We start from the raw sequence: 21,638 nt of genomic DNA, 5'->3' as shown, positions 1-21,638 counted from the left end.
TTTCATGCGCACACTTTTTACCCAGGATCACTCCATCACCTGTCTGCCTACACAAGTCCCCTCTGTCTTCACAGTGTCGTCACTTCAGCACTTCAGTGTAGCAGTCTGTCTTGGTCAGAATTCACAAATCAACAGTACAAACTCATTAATGACAGCAAATTGTTGAAAGCATTTTGGTTGGCATGTTTATGATAACGTGTTCTCTCTGCCAAGTTTTTCAAGCTTGCACATGCATCTAAACACATCGACACTTTCTCACAGATAAATGGGTGGGTTTTTTTTGTTTTTTTGCACATGAGCATTAATGTGGGAATTTGATTAATCAGCTAAACTTACATATTTCTCTACTGTGTTGCACCGAAGTCCAATTTTCAGTGCTGAGATTGTCGTTATTAGTATTCAGATATTAAATTAGCAAGGCAAAAAAAGCTAACAGATGTCACACCACAAAGACAGAGCAGGGAATCCAGGGTTTTTTGTGCTCACATAAAATTGTATTTAATATTAGAGATGTTAAGGTCATGGTCAGGGTTAAATATTATTTTTATTATTAATTAGCTGGTCATTTTGGTTCCTAAGTCATAATTTAATGAGAAATCTTGAGTATAATAAATAATTCTTGTTTACCAGAGGCACTTTTTAGAGCAGAGGACAGACACTGGGCTGAAGTTAAAAATAAAGTTCATAGAATCCAGGTTTTTTTTTGGTTTGTTTATTTTAAATTCAGCAAAGAGTTTAGTTTAGTTTAAAGAAGGTAATATGATGAATAAATAAGGAACATCTTGTGTGTGTTGATGGTTAGAAAAGTATAGAAGGCTCTTGTTTATATTATTCTTTTGAAGTGAACACAAGAGCACTGTAATCCTAATGTTTTATATAGTTTAATGTGAACACACACCGTCTAAACATGACCAGTTCAGCTTACAGATCATGTGGCACTTTTATAACTCAGAATTGAAAATAAACTCTTTAATTTAGTCTTCTTTTTTTTTTTTTTTTTTTTTTTGCCTTGATAGTCACGCACTTGTCACATTGCTTGATGTCTTCCGTGTTGTTTTTATATACTGTCCTGAGCTTTATAGTGTCATTTCAGTCAGTCTTCCAGACGCAGCTTAATCCACGTCTTAGACTAAATTACACCGTGATGGGGGTTGTTCATTTATAAATGCTCTCTAGTCTAATGCTGAGCTTAAGCTCTGTCTGGAAACCCAGCCCTTAGGCCTGAACTGGGGGGCCAAGCAGAGTAATAATCATCATAGCACAAACATGGCTGTCTGCCTAATGTACAGAATAAACGGTGTATAAAGCCTGCAGAAATCCTTTGATGTCATGTCCTATGAATGTTTGACCAAACCCGAGACTATATATAGTGTGTGTGTGTGTGTGTATATATGTGTGTGTATATATCTATATATCTATATATCTATATATATATATATATATATATATATATATATATATATATATATATATATAAATAAATAAATAAAATGTGTGTGTGTGTGTGTATGTATATGTATGGAGAAGTTGTGAGTTCGGTTGCACTGGATCTGTGCTGTGTTTTAACCAATGACATTATTAGTGTCCACAACAAACGTGCACCATAAGTGACTAGGAATACTTTACTGCTGTGCATAGCAGCATAAAAAACACCACCACATTATTATATATACCGATGAGGCATAACATTATGAGCACTGACAGGTGAGCACTGACACTGATTATATCCTCATCATGGCACCTGATAGTGGGTGGGATATATTAGGCAGCAAGCATTTTCTCCTGAAAGTTGATGTATTAGAAGCAGGAAAAATGGGCAAAAAAATGGTGATTGGCTAGACGACTGGATCAGAGCATCTCCAAAACTGTAGCTCTTGTGGGGTGTTTCCAGTTTGCAGTGGTCAGTATCTATTAAAAGTGGCCCAAGGAAGGAACAGTGGTGAACCGGTGACAGGGTCATGGGCGGAGTGAAGGCTGGCCCGTGTGATCCGATCCAACAGATGAGCTACCGTTGCTCAAATTGCTGAAGAAGTTAATGCTAGTTCTGATGGAAAGGTGTCAGAATACACAGTTGCATGACGGGTCAGGGCTGTTTTGGCAGCAACACAATATTAGGCAGGTGGTCATAATGTTATGACTGATTGGTGTATGTGGTGAGTTGCTGTGTTCTCAGTGTGCATTTGTGATGAAGCAAGATGCACTGGGGTTTGAGTCTGAATCAAGACGAATGCTGCAGAGGTGCCAGGACCAATCACACTCGGACACAGACCACAGCACAACATGTCCAGGGTGAAAACCACATGAAACCAAATGTACATTTACACTAAAGAACCATTTCAATTTGAATGACTAAAAAACCTCTGTGTATGAAAGCCTTTTCATAGCAGCTCTTTAGTGATGTATAGACATTTAAAATAAAACCACCTTCTCAACACAACAATTTCAAGCTTTTTGTGCCATTATTCAACATTGTCAAATAGTCACTTAACAAATATCACAAATTATTAGCCTAAATGTTAAGAATAATTGTGGCAGCCCTGTTTAATACTAAACAACCTTTACAACTCGTATAGCGTGTCCCTGTCATAATGTCTTGCTTCAGGCTGCTTTCATTTTACTTTGTGCTTTCAGTAAGCACCATATGTGATATGAAAAAAGAAGTATCTCGCGTGACACCCATGGGGTAACTAACACAGCTGTCTTATCAGTGTTAGCTATTATCCGCTGACTGACTATCTAGGTTTGCTGTCTAGATTATAATTATTGGTTCTAATAAAGTTATAATTAATACATAGTCATAATAAAGATAAAATAAAGTTGGGAACGTTTTTATTTGATGGAATATTGAAATCATTTTATCTGATGCTTTTTTTTCCCCTTCTTTTTTTGTTTCTCTCACTTTTCCCCCAAAAAACATGCAACCGGATTGGTCAGAAGGTAAATTAAACAGTTGTCTCTTGGCTCTTTTCTAAAAAATTGAACAACTCTGTGACCGAAAATGCCTTGCTGCTGCTTCACATAGTATTATGGTTGATGAAAAACAGCCTTAGTGTGTAGTGTAGTTTATTTCCCCACAGCCAAGGATATATATTTTTTACTACATGAAGCATTAACTGTAAATTAAGAGACATGTTTGCCATCTATTTTAACAGTGTTGTGTTTTTTTTTTTTTTTTGTTTCTTTGTTTTTTAAGTTTCAGACTGCCCGTTGACTCCAGACACTCCATGCAGCACCAACAGCAGTCGCCTGGCCGCGCTCAAGAAGCAGAACGACATCGAGCTTAAAGTGAAGCAGGGTGCTGAGAACATGATACAGATGTACTCCAACGGTTCCTACAAGGTAGCGTGCTCCTGTACTGCTCTGTACTCTCTGAGTGTCGGGGAGATGAAGTGCATGAGACTTGGCGATGAAGTGGAGGATTTGAAAGCTCCTGGATGATGTGAAGTGGCATGTCGCTGCCGTTTTAGAACAAACAGGCTGAAGATTTCGTTCCAAAATAGTTCAGCTGAATTGGTACAAATCCATCTTCCTTCATGACTGTCTCTTTGAAGTCTAAGGCAGGATTTATGTAATGAAATGAAAAGAAAAGCCACTTGAGCCAGTAACGTGAGGTCGAATTACTTTTTAAATCCATAACATAATTGGAAGCTGACAAAAGTAGCTCATGGGCCAAATGAGCTCTGTAGTGGAAGTGGAGTTATAAAGCTTAGTACACTTTGTGTTTCCTCATAGCTTATTTCTATGATTACCAAGAGGTAATCGATCCATGTTCTGAACCAGTCAGTAAATTGTCTTAATTGTTATCTCAGTGCTTCTGCTCTCATTAACTAAAAGGTTTAAATAATAATTCAGGATATTTTCATTATGCAATTCTGCTATCGATCATACCTAATTTGTAAAATGTAAAAAAAAAAAAAGTGCAGCAAGTAACAACAGATTTCTAGAAGCAGATGAATATGGCAATACATAGAAAAGTTGGCCATGATGGTCTTATATATTTAAAAAGGTACAGTTACAGTTTTTTTTGTATTTAACATTTACAGTGTTTGTGTATTTGATAAATTGTCTAACAAGTGTTAGTACAAGGTAAGTGTCCACTGAGTGGCTTAGAGTGCAAGTGATTATACATGATTTATGCTTTACTTTTATGACTTTTGGCAGATGCTCTTATCCAGAGTGACTTACATTTATCTCATTTATACTTCTGAGCATCTGAGGGATAAGGGCCTTGCTCAAGGGCCCAGTGGTAGCTTGGTGGTCCTGGGATTCAAGGTGCACATATTTACCAGCAGCAAAGCTGAAAATGAAAGTCCTTTCATTTTTAACAGTTGCTACATTTTTTTTTTTTTTAAACTGAAAGTACAAGTGAATCAAGTGTATCAGTTGTTATCATTATGAGACGGAAGTTTGTGTCAGTTTCCCAGCATTCACAGCTCCTTCACAGTAAATGAGTGTGAAAGCAATAGTCAGTTTATTTCTGAATGCATGCTGCTCGGTTTCCCTGTTGCGCACCAATACTGTATTCAACTAAATCTCAGAAAGTGTAACTTTTGAATTTCTGCATTCGGACTTGGAAGAAACACAGCATGCCTACTCGGAATCTCAGGGTGGTCTCCTAAATCCAGAGTTCAGACAGTGAAAAGAATATCTAAAACAGTACTAGTGTGTATATATATATAATAGTAACCTATATATATATATATATATATATATATATATATATATATATATATATATATATATATATATATATACACACACACATATACACACACACGTTGATTGTGCTAATATATAGTGCAATCAATGTGTGTGTGTATATATATATATATATATATATATATATATATATATATATATATATATATATACTTTTTGCATCACGTCATCACGTAAGTTGCATCACGTGAGTTAAACTCCTGGGATATAGATCTGGTCAGTTAAGTAGCAGGGGGTTGTTAATCAGTTTCAGCTGCTTTGGTGTTAATGAAATGAACAACAGGTGCACTAGATGGGCAACAATGGGACGACCCCCAAAATGGTTCTACAAGCCACTGGCATTTTTTCCCCCTACTCATCTTTTCAGACTGTTTTTCACTAGTTTTGCATTTGGCTAGGGTCAGTGTCACTACTGGTAGTGTGAGGTGATACCTGGACCCTATAGAGGTTGAACAGGCAGTCCAACTCCTCCAGGATGGCACATCAATACGTGCCATTGCCAGAAGGTTTGCTGTGTCTCCCAGCACAGTCTCAAGAGCATGGAGGAGATTCCAGGAGACAGGCAGCTACTCTAGGAAAACTGGACAGGGAAGGTCCTTAAACCATCAGCGGGACCCAGTATCTTCTCCTTTGTGCAAGGAGGAACAGGGTGAGCACTGCCAGAGCCCTACAAAATGACCTCCAGCAGGGCACTGGTGTGAATCTCTCTTACCAAACAATCAGAAACAGACTTCATGAGGGTGGCCTGAGGGCCCAACATCCTCTTTTGGGCCCTGTGCTCACTGCCTGGCCCGAGCTCGATGCAGTATTTGCAGAGCTTTAATAACTCAAATAAAACAAAATGCAAATAATTTATAAACAAACTGTGTTAATGCTTTGGCTAAATAACAGTAAGAAATCAGTATTTGGTGGAATAACCCCGATTTGCATGTGTTTTTGCTCCGTGATCTCCACCAGTTTTTCACATTGCTGTTGGGGAACTTTATACCACTCTTTTTGCAGAAAAGCAAACAGCTCAGCTTTGCTTGATGGTTTGTGACCATCCATCTTCCTCTTGATGACATTCCAGAGGTTTTCAATAGGGTTCAAATCTGGAGATTGGGCAATGGCAATGGATTGGGCAATGGTCAGAGCTGTGTGTGTGTACTGCTCAAAAGTTTGGGATCACTCAAAAATGTTAGTGTTTTCCAAGGAAACACACCAAATTAGTCTGAATAGAAAATATAGCAAAAGAACAGGACATGCGGACATGTCAGAGTTAGAAATAATGATTTTGATGGAAATGATGAATGTTTTCTTCAGACTTTGCCTTCATAAACACCTTTTGCAGCAACTACAGCCTGGGCATTCTAGTTGTCAATATTTCAAGATAATCTGATGAGATTTCACTTCACCCCCATGCCACAAGATGGATTGGCTGATGGAGTCTTCCTCTGTAGCTGAAATCAAGCTGAAATGTGCAAGTGATTGCAAACTTTTGAGTGGTAGAGTGTTTTTTATATATATTCGTATCACTGCTGTGAGCTAGTTTGTTACTAATTCATGGTTTTTCCCCCAGTTTATAGCTTTATAACGGCTGACACTGTTCTGAGTTCCCACTTCCAAAATCGAATACAGCATAATTTTGGGGATCTGTGACCACCATCTTGAATCATCCATCTCTTTGTTTGGGAAAACAAGGGCAAAATGTCAGCACAATAATATTGCTTCTTTAAGAAAAGATTTCGGCACATCATCCCAAAAGATTGTTAAGAGCATCATTTGATTACATATATATAAAAAAGGAAAGTTTCTTTGTCGAACAATCGCTGGTTGTGTCTCAAACATCTACAGAAACAGCCACCCCAGTCTCTTAAAGGTCTTAAAAGTGGGATTTGGGGATCATGCAAGCTTCCAGCTGAAAGGTGGAGGGACCATATAACGTGTGAGCCTCGTCTGTGATCACTCATGTAGTGTGCACACTGCTGTCTCCAAAATCAACAGTTAACAAGCGATTAAAGTCGTGTGTGCAATATAGCAATGTCAGATTTTAAAACTCGCGTCGTTATCCGCTTGGCATAAAGGACAACCAGGGCTTTCTGTCATGTACTGAGTGCTTTATATTCCCTTTCCTGAGTGATGTGAATGAGGTGTGTGTGTGTCCCTCTAATGAATGGCACTTGGAATATTTTGACAAAGTGGCCCCTGTATGTAAGCTTGTGTTTAGGAATATTATCGTTGCTATTGCTCCTGGAAAAGTTAGTGGCCCTTGTGTATTTTAGTTTCTTATTTTTAGGACAGGTTTCATCTGTCTCTTTAATACGATTCATCTGCTGTATGATTAGCATTTGTTCATTTAAGCTGAGAAGCCACTGAGCAGTTTCTTATATAAAACACACTAACACTGCTATGGTGTAAGGAAGCTTAAGTGAATCTAAACATGAGGATAATATCTAAAGCATGATAAACTGTTAGGCAGTGATTTTGATATGAAAATAAAGTATTGGCAGCTGTTTCACTACAAGTATGTTAATATTTTGAAAACATTTGGCATGCTAATGACTCATAACCAGCTGAAAAGTTTTCACAAAACATTATTGTATGTGTAACTAAGAGTAGTGTAAGATGTAAACATCATTATGATTGTTGAACTCTGTATGATGAGGAGCAAGACATGACGATATGTGGCTTCAGTAATAAACTGATAGTGTGCCTGGTGTACCAGGATGAGGCTGGTGTACAAGCATGATTTTTTAAAAACAGTATTTCAAGGATCACTGTAAGCACAACTAGATTAAAGGAACGCTTCTTGATGTTTTCTTTTCCTTTGCTTTACAGGATCGTAAGCTGCTTGCCATGGCCCAGCAAATGCTCCAGGACAGCAAGACCAAAATTGAGTTCATCCGCATGCAGATCCTCAAAGCGAGTCAAACCAATGAGACGAATTACGAGAATAATGAAGGTGAAGGTTAACGAAACTCTTAACCCTAATAAATATTAGCATGCAATTTATTCTTGCTAGATACGATATGAAAATGGTCTTTGCACAGCTACAAATATGGTAGTGTTGTCCTCATGGGATGGCTACAAATACGGTAGTGTTGTCCTCATGGGCTACAAATATGGTAGTGTTGTCCTCATGAGCTACAAATATGGTAGTGTTGTCCTCGTGGGATGGCTACAAATACGGTAGTGTTGTCCTCATGGGATGGCTACAAATACGGTAGTGTTGTCCTCATGGGATGGCTACAAATACGGTAGTGTTGTCCTCATGGGATGGCTACAAATACGGTAGTGTTGTCCTCATGGGATGGCTACAAATACGGTAGTGTTGTCCTCATGGGATGGCTACAAATACGGTAGTGTTGTCCTCATGGGATGGCTACAAATACGGTAGTGTTGTCCTCATGGGATGGCTACAAATACGGTAGTGTTGTCCTCATGGGATGGCTACAAATACGGTAGTGTTGTCCTCATGGGATGGCTACACATATGGAAGAGTTGTCCTCATGGGATGGCTACAAATGCATTTGTGTTGTCCACATGGGAGACAACACCTCACAGGAGGTGGATCCTTCAAATCTCAGAGATGGAATTAAAATGATGTCAAGGTAAAGACGTGAGGTATAATCAGTCTGATTTTCAAAAATATGTTACCCCAAACCAAAAAATAATAATAATAATAAATCTGTGATATTCCCGATTACAACCTCTAAATCAGAAAGCCGTGTACAACACAGTGCCTGTACCTCACCATTTCTTTCATTGAAATGTTAGTGTTCTCTAATGCTTTTATTAGAAGGCTGTGTGCTGAAGGTTATCTTGGTGACCTTTCATCTTTCAGTGACTACAAACAAGTCTATAGTCAGTCCTCTGGATCTGCGGCTGGAGGAGCTGCGACATCACTTCCGGATCGAGTCTGCCGTGGCCGAGGGAGCCAAAAACGTCATGAAACTGCTCGGCTCAGGGAAAGTCACTGAGAAAAAAGCTCATTCAGAGGTGTGTTCAGTTCACCACACAACCATGTTTTGTATTTTATTTAGACCAGAGTTTGCTTCTACTGAGCTTCTTAAAGCACACTTTGGATATTGAATTAATCATGGCTGAGAAAAATTCAGGGCTTCTCTGTCCTTTAGTTTTGGCATAATTGAATAGACAGTGTTGTTCATATTGCAGTGTGAATTCTCACTGATTCTCTAACAACACTGTGTGGAATGTGAGTCAGACATTAAAGAGTCTTTGGCTTGTGTTGATACTGTTGATAGTCTAACTCTTCAGTAATACATTGAAGCCTTGTCTCTGTGACCTTCCAGCAGGTTCAGAGGACTTTATTACACAGTCCTGCTTAAATGTATCATTAGAAATACTTTAAAACTTTTTCCTGTTGCTTTATAGCGTATCAAAAATGATTATTCGCTGTACGAGTCTGGATATTCTGTTCACAGACTAGGTGATAATACACTTCTGGACTTGTTTTAGTAAAGAATGATGAATTTCACAGGTGTTCTTGACAGTGTATTAAAGAATGAAAAGATGAATTCACCAGTCTCTAAGCACATGTATAATGTGCACATTTGATGCACAGCCAGTGAGAGAACTGATCTAATTATCACTTCAGGCCCAAGCACGCTTTAACGAGTCGAGTCAGAAGCTGGACCTGCTGCGGTATTCTCTGGAGCAGAGGCTGAGCGAGCTGCCACAGAACCACCCAAAGGCCAGCCTGATCTCAGACGAGCTCTTCATGGCGGCGACTCCTCAGAGCCCACGCCAGAGCATCATCTCCTCCCACAACCAGTATAGCACTGTGGCTAAACCAGCAGCTCTCACAGGTAAACACACACACACTCTTGACCATTAACAATCAGATCCATGCTCCAGCTGTACACTAAAGGGTAAAAGTATACCATGATAAGGAATTCGAAAACATTCATGCTGTCCCAGTCACAAAAATGATTTATATTGGTCTACCAACAGTACTGTTTTGTCTCCCAGGCACTAGAGTAAACTGTACGGTTCTGAACTCAATACAGAAATGACATCAGAGCTACAGATATTTCAGCAGAGAAAACTGAAACAAAAGTGAAGTTTGGCCAGTGGTTTTGGTTTGGGGAGCTGAATAATTTTTTTGATTTTCTCCAGTAGATCCATCATAATGTGACTTGGCAGACAATATGTTCCATCATATATTCCATAATAAATGATGCATTTGGAAATCTTACATTTGGAGCAGAATGTCTCGGTAGCCATCGGTGTCAACACTGAGCAGTAACTATTGCAGCTATTTTTGTGCTGGAATAGAACATATGCATACTGCCGAAATAAAGATAATAGATATCTGTCTGGCTGATTTATGAATCATTCCTGACCCACTTGCAGCACACTAAAAACCGCTGAAAGAAAATGAGATCCTTACACTTTATTTTATACGTGACACTTGATTATAATCAACAGTTTATATTAAATAATGCATTGCTGTTAATTGAACAGAATACACTTAACTAAGCATTTTGTATGTGTGCTTTGTACAGGGACGTTGGAGGTGAGGCTCATGGGCTGTCAGGATCTGCTGGAGAATGTTCCAGGTCGGTCTAAAGCAGCGTCTGTGTCCCTGCCTGGCTGGAGCCCGAGTGAAACACGCTCCTCCTTCATGAGCCGAACAAACAAGAACAAATCGGGCAGCAGTAGAAACCTCTCCAAAGCGGACGAGCTGTCCAGTTGAGTGCCCTCAGCAGTTTTTCTTTTCGGAATGAAATGACTGATGGAGATATGGAAAGGGTTTCTAACCCCAGTACATTTGGAAAACATTGTACATCTTGGCACTCAGTGACTAAATTCTGCTCACAGGAAAGGCAGAAAGCCCCAAGTGCCTGAATATTCCATATAAAGCTTCAGCACTTGATGGAATTGCCAACTTAGCTAGTTATCTATCTTAATAGTATAACTCAGACTGTTCTACCTGATTTATATATAGTAGTAGAGCAGTTTTGAAGTTACTGTTTTATTGGACACAAAATCTATTTAAATTAATTTGCTAACCTATTAAAGCGTTTTGTATGGGTATATATCCAGTAATAAAAGATCCAGTATTTGTGTGTGTATCTTCAGATGAGATCAGCGCTGTTCTCAAACTGGACAATACAGTCGTGGGGCAGACAAGCTGGAGACCAGTCAGCAACCAGTCTTGGGACCAGAAATTCACACTGGAGCTTGATCGGGTAATCAAATACTCCATGTGCAGTACACCTTAACATACGATGCTGTATCCGGATTTTATTTGGATGTCAAATTAGCTGATCTAATCACCCGGTATTTATACCTTATCAACAGTTGTGTTCTATGTGCATTGTGATCAGATTTCTTGCATGCAGCATTCAAATAAGCCTGCTAAGTAGAATGTGGGAAGTTGGCCAGCTGACAACATGGCAGGTGTCGAACTGACCAGCAGTTTTACTGTGCAGCCTGTATTCCTTTTTTTTTCCCTGCTAAAGACAGGCTGGTCGTTCACAGCTATCTGTTACAAATGACAAGCAGCTGTTGCGTTTGCAGCAGTTGCGATAGCAGCTGATGTCCATCATTGGTTGGGTTCAGGGTTCACAAAATGAGCATCTAAATTTAGCCATTTATTCTTTTACCTCAAGTAAGTGCTTTATACAGGCTCCTATCCTGAAAACACCAGACACATGGAAGGAATACACCGTGGGTGGATGACAGACACACACCCATTCACATGTGCGATCGTGTACTCTTTCACACCTAGGGGTAATTTCGATTCTTCTATCAATGTTTGTGTGGAAATCCATGTAGGCATGGGAAACGCCACACAAACAGTAACCCGAACCAAGACCCTAGAGCTGTACGACACCAACGTTACTCACTGCACCATTACATCACCTTACCATGTCGCTCTACATAAACTACTTCTGTTTTCGAAAATTCTGGGAAGCCTGAAAGATTCTTTTGCTGAGTTTATACAGTGCTCGAACTAATGATCATAAATTTTTAAGAGCATTAATACTTGACACAAGTTGGAATTTTTTTATTCTATGAATCGTATGAATGAATAAACTCCTGCAAACTCACACACATGATAAAATAATACCCGAAATATCCAGCTTAAGATATCTTTTGTTCAATCCTAAAAGAAAAGTTCTAACAGAATTGCATCAGGAATTCAAAGGATTTTGCTTTATTGCTTTGTTTCTCTCTTGATGCCACCATATCGTGTTTCAGCCTAATACTAGCCTGATTTTTTTTTTTATACATTACAAACTGAGATCTGATCAGTGTGAGTCAGACACCCTCTGGAGGCACTCTGGTTGATGCAATATTACTCCAGTTTTCTTTTCACCCATAATCCTCAAACACACATTAGAATGCCCATGTTCTCATATACACACTGCAGCCACACCCCTTGCCACTTCAGAAATATACTGTATTCCCAAAAGTAGGAGGACACCTGAATATCACACCCATATGTGGTTCTTCCCTAGACCGCTGCCACAAAGTTGTAAGCATGCAGTTGTTTGGAATGTCTTTATGCTGTAGCATTACAGTTACCTTATACTGGAACTAAAGAGCCTGACCCTGTTCCAGCACTACAGTGTCCATCTGCACAAAACAAGGCCCATGGTTGATGTAGAACTCTCATGACCCATGCCATGACCTCAACCCTTCTGAACACTTTTGGGATAAACTGGAACATTAACTGTCTTGAGGCCTTCTTACTTGATATCAGTACCTGACTTCACTAATGTTCTTATGACTGAATGACTACAAATCCCCAGTTACATTTATGGCATTTGGCAGACGCCCTTATCCAGAGCGACGTACAAAAGTGCTTTGAAGCCTCTATCAATGAATACATCAACGCTGGTTCAGTAGGTCACAGACTTCCCACAGCCAGGTTAGCAAAAAGCCCTCCCAGAATATTGGAAGTTGGGACCAACTGCATGTTTCACAGGTACATATGGGGTGATGGTCAGCTGTTCACATACTTTTGGCTATACAGTGTACAGTTTTGACTTGGTTCATCTCTTCTGAGCTCTGTTGTGTGATTGTTCCCCCAATGCTTATGTGTTAGTCATGTTAGTCAACTCATTCATCCTACATGGGATTACAGCATTTGTGAGTTGATTGACTCCTGAACCCCTGAGTTCGATGAGTTTATTTGAGTGATTTTTTTTTTTTTACTTGCCTCTCAAAGTAATGCTCACGGTTCTGGTTTGGGGCTTTTCATCATTTTGTGTCATTGTACTGTACAAAAACATGCACTTTAAATCAACAAAGGTCTTTTCTTAGTATAAGTCCTTACCATATATTTAAGTGATCTTTATTATTTATTTAGTTAGTTAGTTTTCCCTCCCCTTCTTCTTCTTCTCCAAATCTACATTGGTGTGTAAACGGTGTATAGGAAACTGCTCCAGGAAGCATTAAAGATCCAAAGCTCTGTCTGCTAAATGCCACTATGGCAGTAACTGTTTTTCAAACCCAAATAGAAATATTTGCTAGTGTTTTTGTATTTTAATTTATTATTTTCCCCCAGTCTCGTGAGCTGGAGATCTCTGTGTACTGGAGAGACTGGCGCTCTCTGTGTGCCGTCAAGTTTCTGAGGCTGGAGGACTTCCTGGATAACCAGCGTCATGGCATGTGTCTCTACCTGGAGCCTCAAGGAACTCTGTTTGCTGAGGTGCAGTCATTTTTCTTTACACACACACACTCACTCTCCTCCTCTCGACTTAATAAAGCATGACAGACATTGAAAAACATGTTCAGTTTGTATTTATTAATTTTTTCGTTTTCCACCCAGGTTACATTTTTCAATCCAGTCATCGAGCGGCGACCAAAACTACAAAGACAAAAGAAAATCTTCTCAAAACAGCAAGGTAGGCTCATGTTCCTTCAAAAGTGGTATCTATTTATAGCAGTGAGATAAAGTATCACACCAATGCAGGGAGTAGTACAGAACCCTAAATGCTGAGCTCTCACTGACCTTTCTTCATAACTAATGTAATCTATATTGTTTTCTAGTTTAATGTGTTTCTGGGTTTCTCTTTGCAGGTAAAACATTCCTGCGTGCACCTCAGATGAACATTAACATTGCCACATGGGGGCGTTTGATGAGACGAGCAATCCCAACTGTCAACAATTCCTTCAGTCCTCAGGTGGCTGAGCTCGGATCAGCGCTGAGCCCTGAAACGGGAATACTCGGCCATCCGGACTCACCGTCTCTTTCCAGGTACACACACATACACAACATATAACCCTGTGTTCATATAAGAGGTTCTCACTGGTGTTGTACCCACTTTCTCAGGTGTTATCAGGTCCTGACCACTGGCATAGCTGCTTGTTTGTGCGCAGTTCAGCTTTTTGAAATTTGCTAAAAATATATATAAAAATATCTCACAGACATATACACATTGTTTTTGTTTCTTTAAAAGGTATTTTAAATTAGCTATATGTTTACAGGGCAGCTGTCCCAGTAAACTCTATAATTTGTTACATTTTGTTTAGACTTCCAGATATAGTCATGCTATGTTATGTTTTATCCTAGAAAAATGTCTGTGAAAATGCAAAGTGAAATGGGTTGCAACGCAGGCATGCAGTCGAGGGTTGTGAGACTAGATTAAGGGGCTGAACTGTGGTTTTTCTGGCAGTCCTGGGATTTGAACTCTCAGCCTTCTGGACACTGACACAGAACTCTAACCACTATGGTTAATCACTCCATCTTCATTTCTCATCCAATCACACAAGCGCAGACCAAGCTCAGATGGCTGCTCACCAAAATCACATGACCTGTTCAAACAAACCACTTTGCCCTTGTTTGGTTGGCAGTAATGTTTTGTGGATTGTTTCCGTCCTACATCACAAGTGATGGGTTTATATAAATTGCTGCTGCATAGTACAGTGTGTCAAAATAAACATGGCCATATTGACTATTAACAAGTTGAAGTGCGCCCTTATTTGTGGTGTAAAGTGAGTTTAAAAATAAGATTTGTTGTTGTTATTGTTATGATGATGATGATGATGATGTGATCCTTTATCATCTGTGAATCAGCACTATAGGCTCTCAGACACCTTCTTTGCCTTTTTTTTGGTCCATGGCCAAATACAAAGTTTTAGATGTGCTCACATAAAAACAAACCTCATTTTTTGACTGAATCATATTAATTATACTCAAATAAAGAAAGAGGCTAAACAGGCTGAAGGCTTCTCAATTGCTGTAGGTAAAATATAGTAACCCCATTCTGTTTAGATGTCCATGTGATTTAAGTCCCTCTTTTTATCTGTACTTGAATGCTCTAATGAGATGTCCTTCAGTGAGGCGTCTGGTTTGGCTAGAAACACTCCAGGCCCAAACATGGCCAGGGGCCAGGACTAAAACGGAAATTGGCACATTGTCAGCAGTGTTGTGTTCTGACCTTTTCTCTCAGTGATCCGACCGTGACCAAATTAGACTTCGACAAAGGCGCCACTCCTCCTCCAAAACGCCACCCTACCCCTGCTGCTGAGCTCGAAGAAGAGGAAGAAGAAACACCAACACAAGACAAACTTCCTGATGGGAAGGAGGTACAGGTAATGAAGTGTTTGAAATAAGTGTTGTAAAAGTAGCCATAATACATGCAATCAAGCACAACAGGAAATTGATTCAATTACATTTTAAGCCCCTCGTGCTTGTTTTAATGGATAACACTTTTCCGTTATGTAGTGGTATTGTTTTTATTGAAGGTTGTGATGGGATGTGTAAGTTTTTTGTTTTTACCCTCAGGACGCATTAGCCACATTTGATTTCCTGGATGACAGCCGAAACAGTACGGTGTCCAAGCCGGAGTATGATAATCAGGTGGAAAATGAAATTCAGCAGCCTGATCTGGATTTTAGAGAGCAACAGAATACTGAACCAAGGTGCAATATACACTTATATCCACAGCTATATCAACAGATTCCAGCCTAATTTTATCAAGAGTTGAATTGATTTGAGATTTGATATCTCCAGTGTCTAATCATATTTATCTTGTCTTTTTCAGAGAAGAGACAGACTTCCAGTTCAGTCTCAAAGACTTTTCTTGTGTGGCTGTTCTGGGCCGTGGACACTTTGGAAAAGTAAAAGCCGTTTAATGGATAGTACATTACCTTACTGAGTGTATTCTGTCTGAACAGTAGTCGGAAGAATTATTTATGTTAGTTTTGTGTGTGTGTGTTTGAGTTCATTGTCTGAACCAGGTCTTTTTAATTATTCAACAGGTCTTACTGGCAGAATACAGGATCACTGGGGAAATGTTTGCCATCAAAGCTCTGAAGAAAGGGGATATTGTTGCCCGTGATGAAGTGGACAGGTAAGAGAAAATGGTTTTGCATAAAACCCAGTTAAGAAAAAAAATCCATCTTGCCGACTTTCAAATCAATGTTTATAATTCATTTTAGCAGCAATTTGTACACTCTTCACTTTGGCTAATGGTTTCCTGCATTACCCACAATACCATGCAGCGTCCCGATGCTAGTACGCAAGTGGGAATTCATCTCTACCTAAAGAGAGTGATGCAGCAGCACTTTATTCTGTCCATCTTTCTTACTTCCCTAGAAAGCTCTAAGAAACTAACATCAAGCCAAGTCAAATCTCTGCATCATATAGTTGCATTAGTTTGCAACTACTACATTGGATTTCTCATTATTACAACACTGAATAAGTGAGAGAGAACTTTTAACTTTTTAACTTTTAGGAGCTTACTGCAAAAGCTGACCATTATCGCTTATGTGTGAGATGAGTGAGCGAAATTATTTCCTAGTGTTGTCCCCATGTGAACTCAAAGCAGCTCAGATCCCAGTAAACACATGGCATCAACCAAACAATTTGCATCAGAATCAATAAGCACATCACAAATATTTCAATATAAAAGAGCGACTTTGTGTTTCAGAGTGTGGGCTTATTCTTTAATACCAATAAGTAGCATCTAGGATAAAAAACACTACTTAGCCAAGGTGGGATGATTCAGTTCTCTTTCCTCACCAGCAAACTAATCTAAATCCAGCATATTTTCATTAATGGGTTTTAAAACAAAGTGCCACCTTTGGCTGAGTCCAGCAGTTACGGTGATTGGGGACTCTGAGAGTTGCTTATGTAGTTCTTGCATTTTGGAAAGTCTGATTAAATGCTTCATGTGTGCCAGTTTTCCACCATGACAATGAGATGCTGCATTTTGTTCCACAGTCTGATGTGTGAGAAGAGGATCTTCGAGACAGTGAACAGCGTCCGGCACCCGTTCCTGGTCAATCTCTTCGCTTGCTTCCAAACCAAGGAGCATGTGTGTTTTGTAATGGAGTATGCAGCAGGAGGGGACCTGATGATGCACATCCATGCCGACGTGTTCTCAGAGCCACGTGCAGTGTGAGTGACCACATTCACTACTGAATGAAAGAAAGTACCGAATCTAAAACCATCCATTTTTAGTCCCGGAAATGTACAGGAATGTTTTGGAGGAAGAAATTGTCTCAAGACACAAGAATATTTTATTTTCCCAGTTTTCTCTTTTTTTTTTTAAATGTAGTTTACTTCTTATGTTTTGCAAGCTAATTGAACCAGTGTTCATGTCAATGATAGAGACTTAAAGCACTTTTGTATGTCACTCTGGATAAGAGCGTCTGCCAGAAATCTAAAGAAATGTAAAAATCTAACAAATAGTTGAAATCTGTCTCACCCAAAATCATTTTAATACACATTACTGACATATTGATTATATGCCTCAAACTGCATTTCACAAAGACTTGCAAATATTATTCAGATCACAGTTTCCATCTTTTTTCCTGGAATTCACCAGAACGGAAGTCTCTGGAACTTCACTGATGGATGGATGGATGGAAACTGGATTCTTTTAAAAGATATTCCAATAACTGGTTTTGATTGTGGTGGTAGAGAGTGCTGCCTAACATTCTGGTCCAAAATCAGTCCTGCTGGGATCTGGTAACTGTGACGGCCATATAATTTCCATACCCGTGCACTCGAAATATTAAAGGTGCATCAGTCAGAGAACTTTGTATTGATTTGATGTGATCAGTTCCTCCTAGAGGGCAAGTGGACAGAAAATGTACCAATACAATGTCTCATAGACCACAGCAGTTAATGTTTTTTCCTTTAATTTGTCAGCCATCTGTAATTACACTTTCAAATTCACATCTCTTCGTATTTTTGCAATGTATTTTGGGTTTTGGGTGGGAGAGATTTTCATGTTCTTTTTTCTAGCTGTGTTCCCTCCAATGCAAAACTGAGAAGCAAAACATTACACACAAAACAAGTCTTATCCTGGCATGTAATGAATGATTCAAAAAGAGTTGAGTTAAAACTGCATTATCTATTTTTTAGCTGAATTTTTTTTTTTTTCCAAATACAAAAATGTCTAATGGATTCATTTTCTCAGATAAGTGATTTTCCATAAGTTAGCGTTTGGTCGGAGTTTCTGGTGGTGCTGCATCCAAAGACTGGCCAGTGTATCAGCTCATTACTCATAATAGAAAGAAATGTTATCTACTAATATGCTGCTTTTTCTCTTTTGTTTTTCCTACTGTAGTTTCTATGCTGCCTGTGTGGTCTTGGGACTACAGTTTCTGCATGAGCATAAAATCGTATACAGGTAATGTTCACTCACTCAAACGCAAACTGAGCACTTTTCCTCTGAACTCTGAGATTCACCTTGTTATGATTTTTAATCCTTCAGGGACTTAAAGCTGGATAACTTGTTGCTGGATACTGAAGGATATGTAAAGATTGCTGACTTTGGGCTCTGTAAAGAAGGTAAGTGTGCTGCTCTGTGACCTCTGGTTTATATCGGCACCTGGAATACTTTAAAAAGTATTCATGACTTTCATACAAGCATTATATATACATCGATCAGGCATAACAGTGAATAAGACTGATTATCTCCTCATCATGGTACCTGTTAGTGGGTGGGATATATTAGGCAGCAAGTGAACATTTTGTCCTGAAAGTTGATGTGTTAGAAGCAGGAAAAGTGGGCAAGCGTAAGGATTTGAGCGAGTTTGACAAGGGACAAATTGTGATGTCTAGACGACTGGATCAGAGCATCTGCAAAACTGCAGCTCTTGTGGGGTGTGCCCGGTCTGCAGTGGTCAGTATCTATCAAGGAAGGAACAGTGGTAAACCGGTGATGGGGTCATGTGTGGCCAAGGTTCATTGATGCATGTGGTGAGAGAAAGCTGACCCATGTGATCCGATCTAACAGACAAACTACTGTTGCTCAAATTCCTGAAGAAGTTAATGCTGGTTCTGATACAAAGGTGTCGGAATACAAAGTGCACGACGGGTTAGGGCTGTTTTGGCAGCAAAAGGGGGACCAACCCGATATTAGTCAGGTGGTCATAATGTTATGCCTGATCGGTGTATCTTGTCAAATAAAGCATTACTAACTATAATGCCTCCTTTAGCCCATAGAGCTCTGACTGTTTCTGCTTCTTAACATGGAACATATAGTAATCAGATTACGGATGAATTTAAGATGCTTGGTGATTCATGTAAGCAATATCACACAAGCAAGAGTATAGTTATACTGAACATCATGCGCACGGCTGTGATTCGTGAGTCGGCATGAAGCCACAGGGTCGAGCACGGTAGCAAATCACAGCCACACCGATATTTAGTATAACCACACAATAGCAAGTGCAATTATTGCTGTTATAACAGTTAAATAAAAATGAAATTCATATAAAGTGGCATTTCAGACATAATCTGGCTGAACGTTCTGTTTATTGCAGAAATAGATTCTGAAAAAACCTCACTCACTTTGTAGCATGACAGCTAGCTGGCTAGCCAGCTCACATTGATTTGTACATTACCATTAAAGGTGCTTCCTGGAAAATTGGCATCCCTTTTTTATCTTTATCTGATGAGCGTTCATATTTTAAGCAACTGGGGCTAACTGTTGTACAAGTGTGGGTTATATCACAGTGCTGTTTAAAAGTGTGGACTACTTGTCTATGATGGTAATTTTCTGGTGTGTTTTCCTCTTACCGTGTTTAGGAATGGGCTTTAGAGATCGCACAAGTACATTCTGTGGCACTCCTGAGTTCCTGGCTCCCGAGGTCCTGACAGAGACATCATACACACGGGCTGTGGACTGGTGGGGTTTGGGTGTGCTCATCTTTGAGATGTTGGTCGGAGAGGTGAGGATTTCACTGAAATATTTATCAGGAAGCATTTACCAGAGCTTTTTAAGAGGCTTAATGGAGAAGTCAGATACCTTTATTAATAATTGGCAATGTACTTATCACATCATGGCAGCTATACAAAAACATGCTTAGAGGACAACTCAGACGCTGTAAGGGGAATGAGGTGAACAGCCAACACTATGCACTAGAAGTCATTCATTCTAACGTGTATTTTTGAGATGCGTCATACTTTATCAGCATTTAAAAGTGAAGGCTGTGTTGTTTATCCGTAAATGAATATAATAAATTCAGCACAGTGTCCTGGAGAAACTCCTGTGTTTAATCGCCCTCTTAACACATCTCTGATGAGAAGGAATGACAATAAAGGTGACTTTGACTATGAAAACATCAAACTTGCCAACATCATTTAACTATCAATAGGCTATTGTTCCATCGTGTCACAGTTACATCCATGACAGTGATGTGTCTCTCTGTTCCTATTGCTTTTAGTTTTAAAATATATATAAAAACAATTCATGTATTGCCCCCATAAACAACTTCATTCCCTTCTGCACTATTGACTGTTATCGTTACAGTCTAGAGAAGATATATAATATATGGAGCATTGCTTTAGTACTCAAATAACGTTTCTAACCAGCTCTGCATTAAAGGTTATGGAAGAAATGACCCACTCATTCTAGCCAATCAGAAATAAGCATTTTCACAGCCTTGATATAATAGTAAATAATAGACTAAACGTTGTAAGTCTTTGTATTATGTGAATAAATGTATATTCATTTTCATGACAAATGACCTTATACTTGGTTTTGTTCTCTTCTTTGTCTTTAGTCTCCATTTCCAGGTGATGATGAAGAGGAGGTGTTTGACAGTATCGTCAACGATGAAGTCCGTTACCCACGATTCCTCTCCACAGAGGCTATCTCCATAATGAGACGAGTACGTCCTCATATAACCGCAGCACAAAATAGAGTTCTTTTAAAAAAAAAAAAAAAAACAAACTGTGCATTTTGAAATTGTTGTGTGGATTTAGTTTTTTTTTTTTTTTTTTTTTTTTGTGTCTGGATAACCGTCCTGTTCATCTGTCCGCAGCTGCTGAGGAGAAATCCCGAGCGTCGCCTTGGTGCAGGAGAGCGAGATGCTGAAGAAGTGAAGAAGCATCCATTTTTCAGAGTACGCTCAGCGAACACATGCGAACTTAAGAATGAAAACAGTCTGTTATCTACTAACTGTGCACAATTTTTATTGAAATATATCATAGATACTAAAAACAACCAGTTACAGGACCTGAAAATTATTTTTAGGTTATTAATGTTTAGATACTTGATCAGTATCATGCACAGTACAGTGTATGCTGATGTAGTATAAGCAATAACAATAAAACTCACAATTGTGCACACAGTAAAATTGGTTTCAAATGGGAGCAGTTTTTATTGTGCACACAATCTCCAGGGTTACTAGTTCGATTCCCACCGATGCCCGATGGCCTAATTGGCATCTCTAAATTGTCTTGTAGCATGAATCTGAGTATGTGATTGCACCCTCCCATGGGTTGGTACCTTGTCCAGGGTGTCCCCTGTCTTGTGCACCAAGATCCCTGGATAGACCTCCCTGTGTAGGTTAACCAGTACACTGAATGAATGAATGATTTTAGTGTCTTTGAAAGTGGGATTCAGAATCTTCAGCCTAATTTGTCCTCCATGTGTGAGCTCTATGGCTAGGTTTTATTAAATACTCCGCTACCTGCAGGTGAGGTTGGAAAATCTTGA

General features: G+C 39.3%; 1 protein-coding gene across 2 annotated transcripts in view; it reads left to right on the top strand.

Annotated features, from left to right (window-relative positions):
• The window catches only part of pkn2b (protein kinase N2b), a 46,996-nt gene that overhangs the window by 23,088 nt on the left and 2,270 nt on the right, over positions 1-21,638 (top strand). Inside the window, exons 3-21 of one of the 2 annotated variants that reach the window (XM_058402608.1) lie at positions 3,194-3,339; positions 7,537-7,660; positions 8,543-8,697; positions 9,317-9,527; positions 10,227-10,412; positions 10,804-10,913; positions 13,241-13,384; positions 13,505-13,580; positions 13,756-13,933; positions 15,129-15,264; positions 15,464-15,600; positions 15,723-15,798; positions 15,940-16,031; positions 16,904-17,080; positions 18,258-18,320; positions 18,405-18,481; positions 19,724-19,866; positions 20,701-20,808; positions 20,962-21,042. In XM_058402608.1, the coding sequence (XP_058258591.1) occupies positions 3,194-3,339; positions 7,537-7,660; positions 8,543-8,697; positions 9,317-9,527; positions 10,227-10,412; positions 10,804-10,913; positions 13,241-13,384; positions 13,505-13,580; positions 13,756-13,933; positions 15,129-15,264; positions 15,464-15,600; positions 15,723-15,798; positions 15,940-16,031; positions 16,904-17,080; positions 18,258-18,320; positions 18,405-18,481; positions 19,724-19,866; positions 20,701-20,808; positions 20,962-21,042 (2,420 nt within the window). Of the gene's footprint in view, positions 1-3,193; positions 3,340-7,536; positions 7,661-8,542; positions 8,698-9,316; positions 9,528-10,226; positions 10,413-10,803; positions 10,914-13,240; positions 13,385-13,504; positions 13,581-13,755; positions 13,934-15,128; positions 15,271-15,463; positions 15,601-15,722; positions 15,799-15,939; positions 16,032-16,903; positions 17,081-18,257; positions 18,321-18,404; positions 18,482-19,723; positions 19,867-20,700; positions 20,809-20,961; positions 21,043-21,638 lie in introns of both variants that reach the window. The other variant, XM_058402607.1, reaches the window with a different exon arrangement.

The sequence above is a fragment of the Hemibagrus wyckioides genome, linkage group LG11 (genome assembly GCF_019097595.1).
Source record: "Hemibagrus wyckioides isolate EC202008001 linkage group LG11, SWU_Hwy_1.0, whole genome shotgun sequence".
Classification (NCBI taxonomy): domain Eukaryota; kingdom Metazoa; phylum Chordata; class Actinopteri; order Siluriformes; family Bagridae; genus Hemibagrus; species Hemibagrus wyckioides.
The sequence above is the reverse complement of the archived record's forward strand: the minus strand, read 5'-3'. Positions and strand labels throughout refer to the sequence as shown.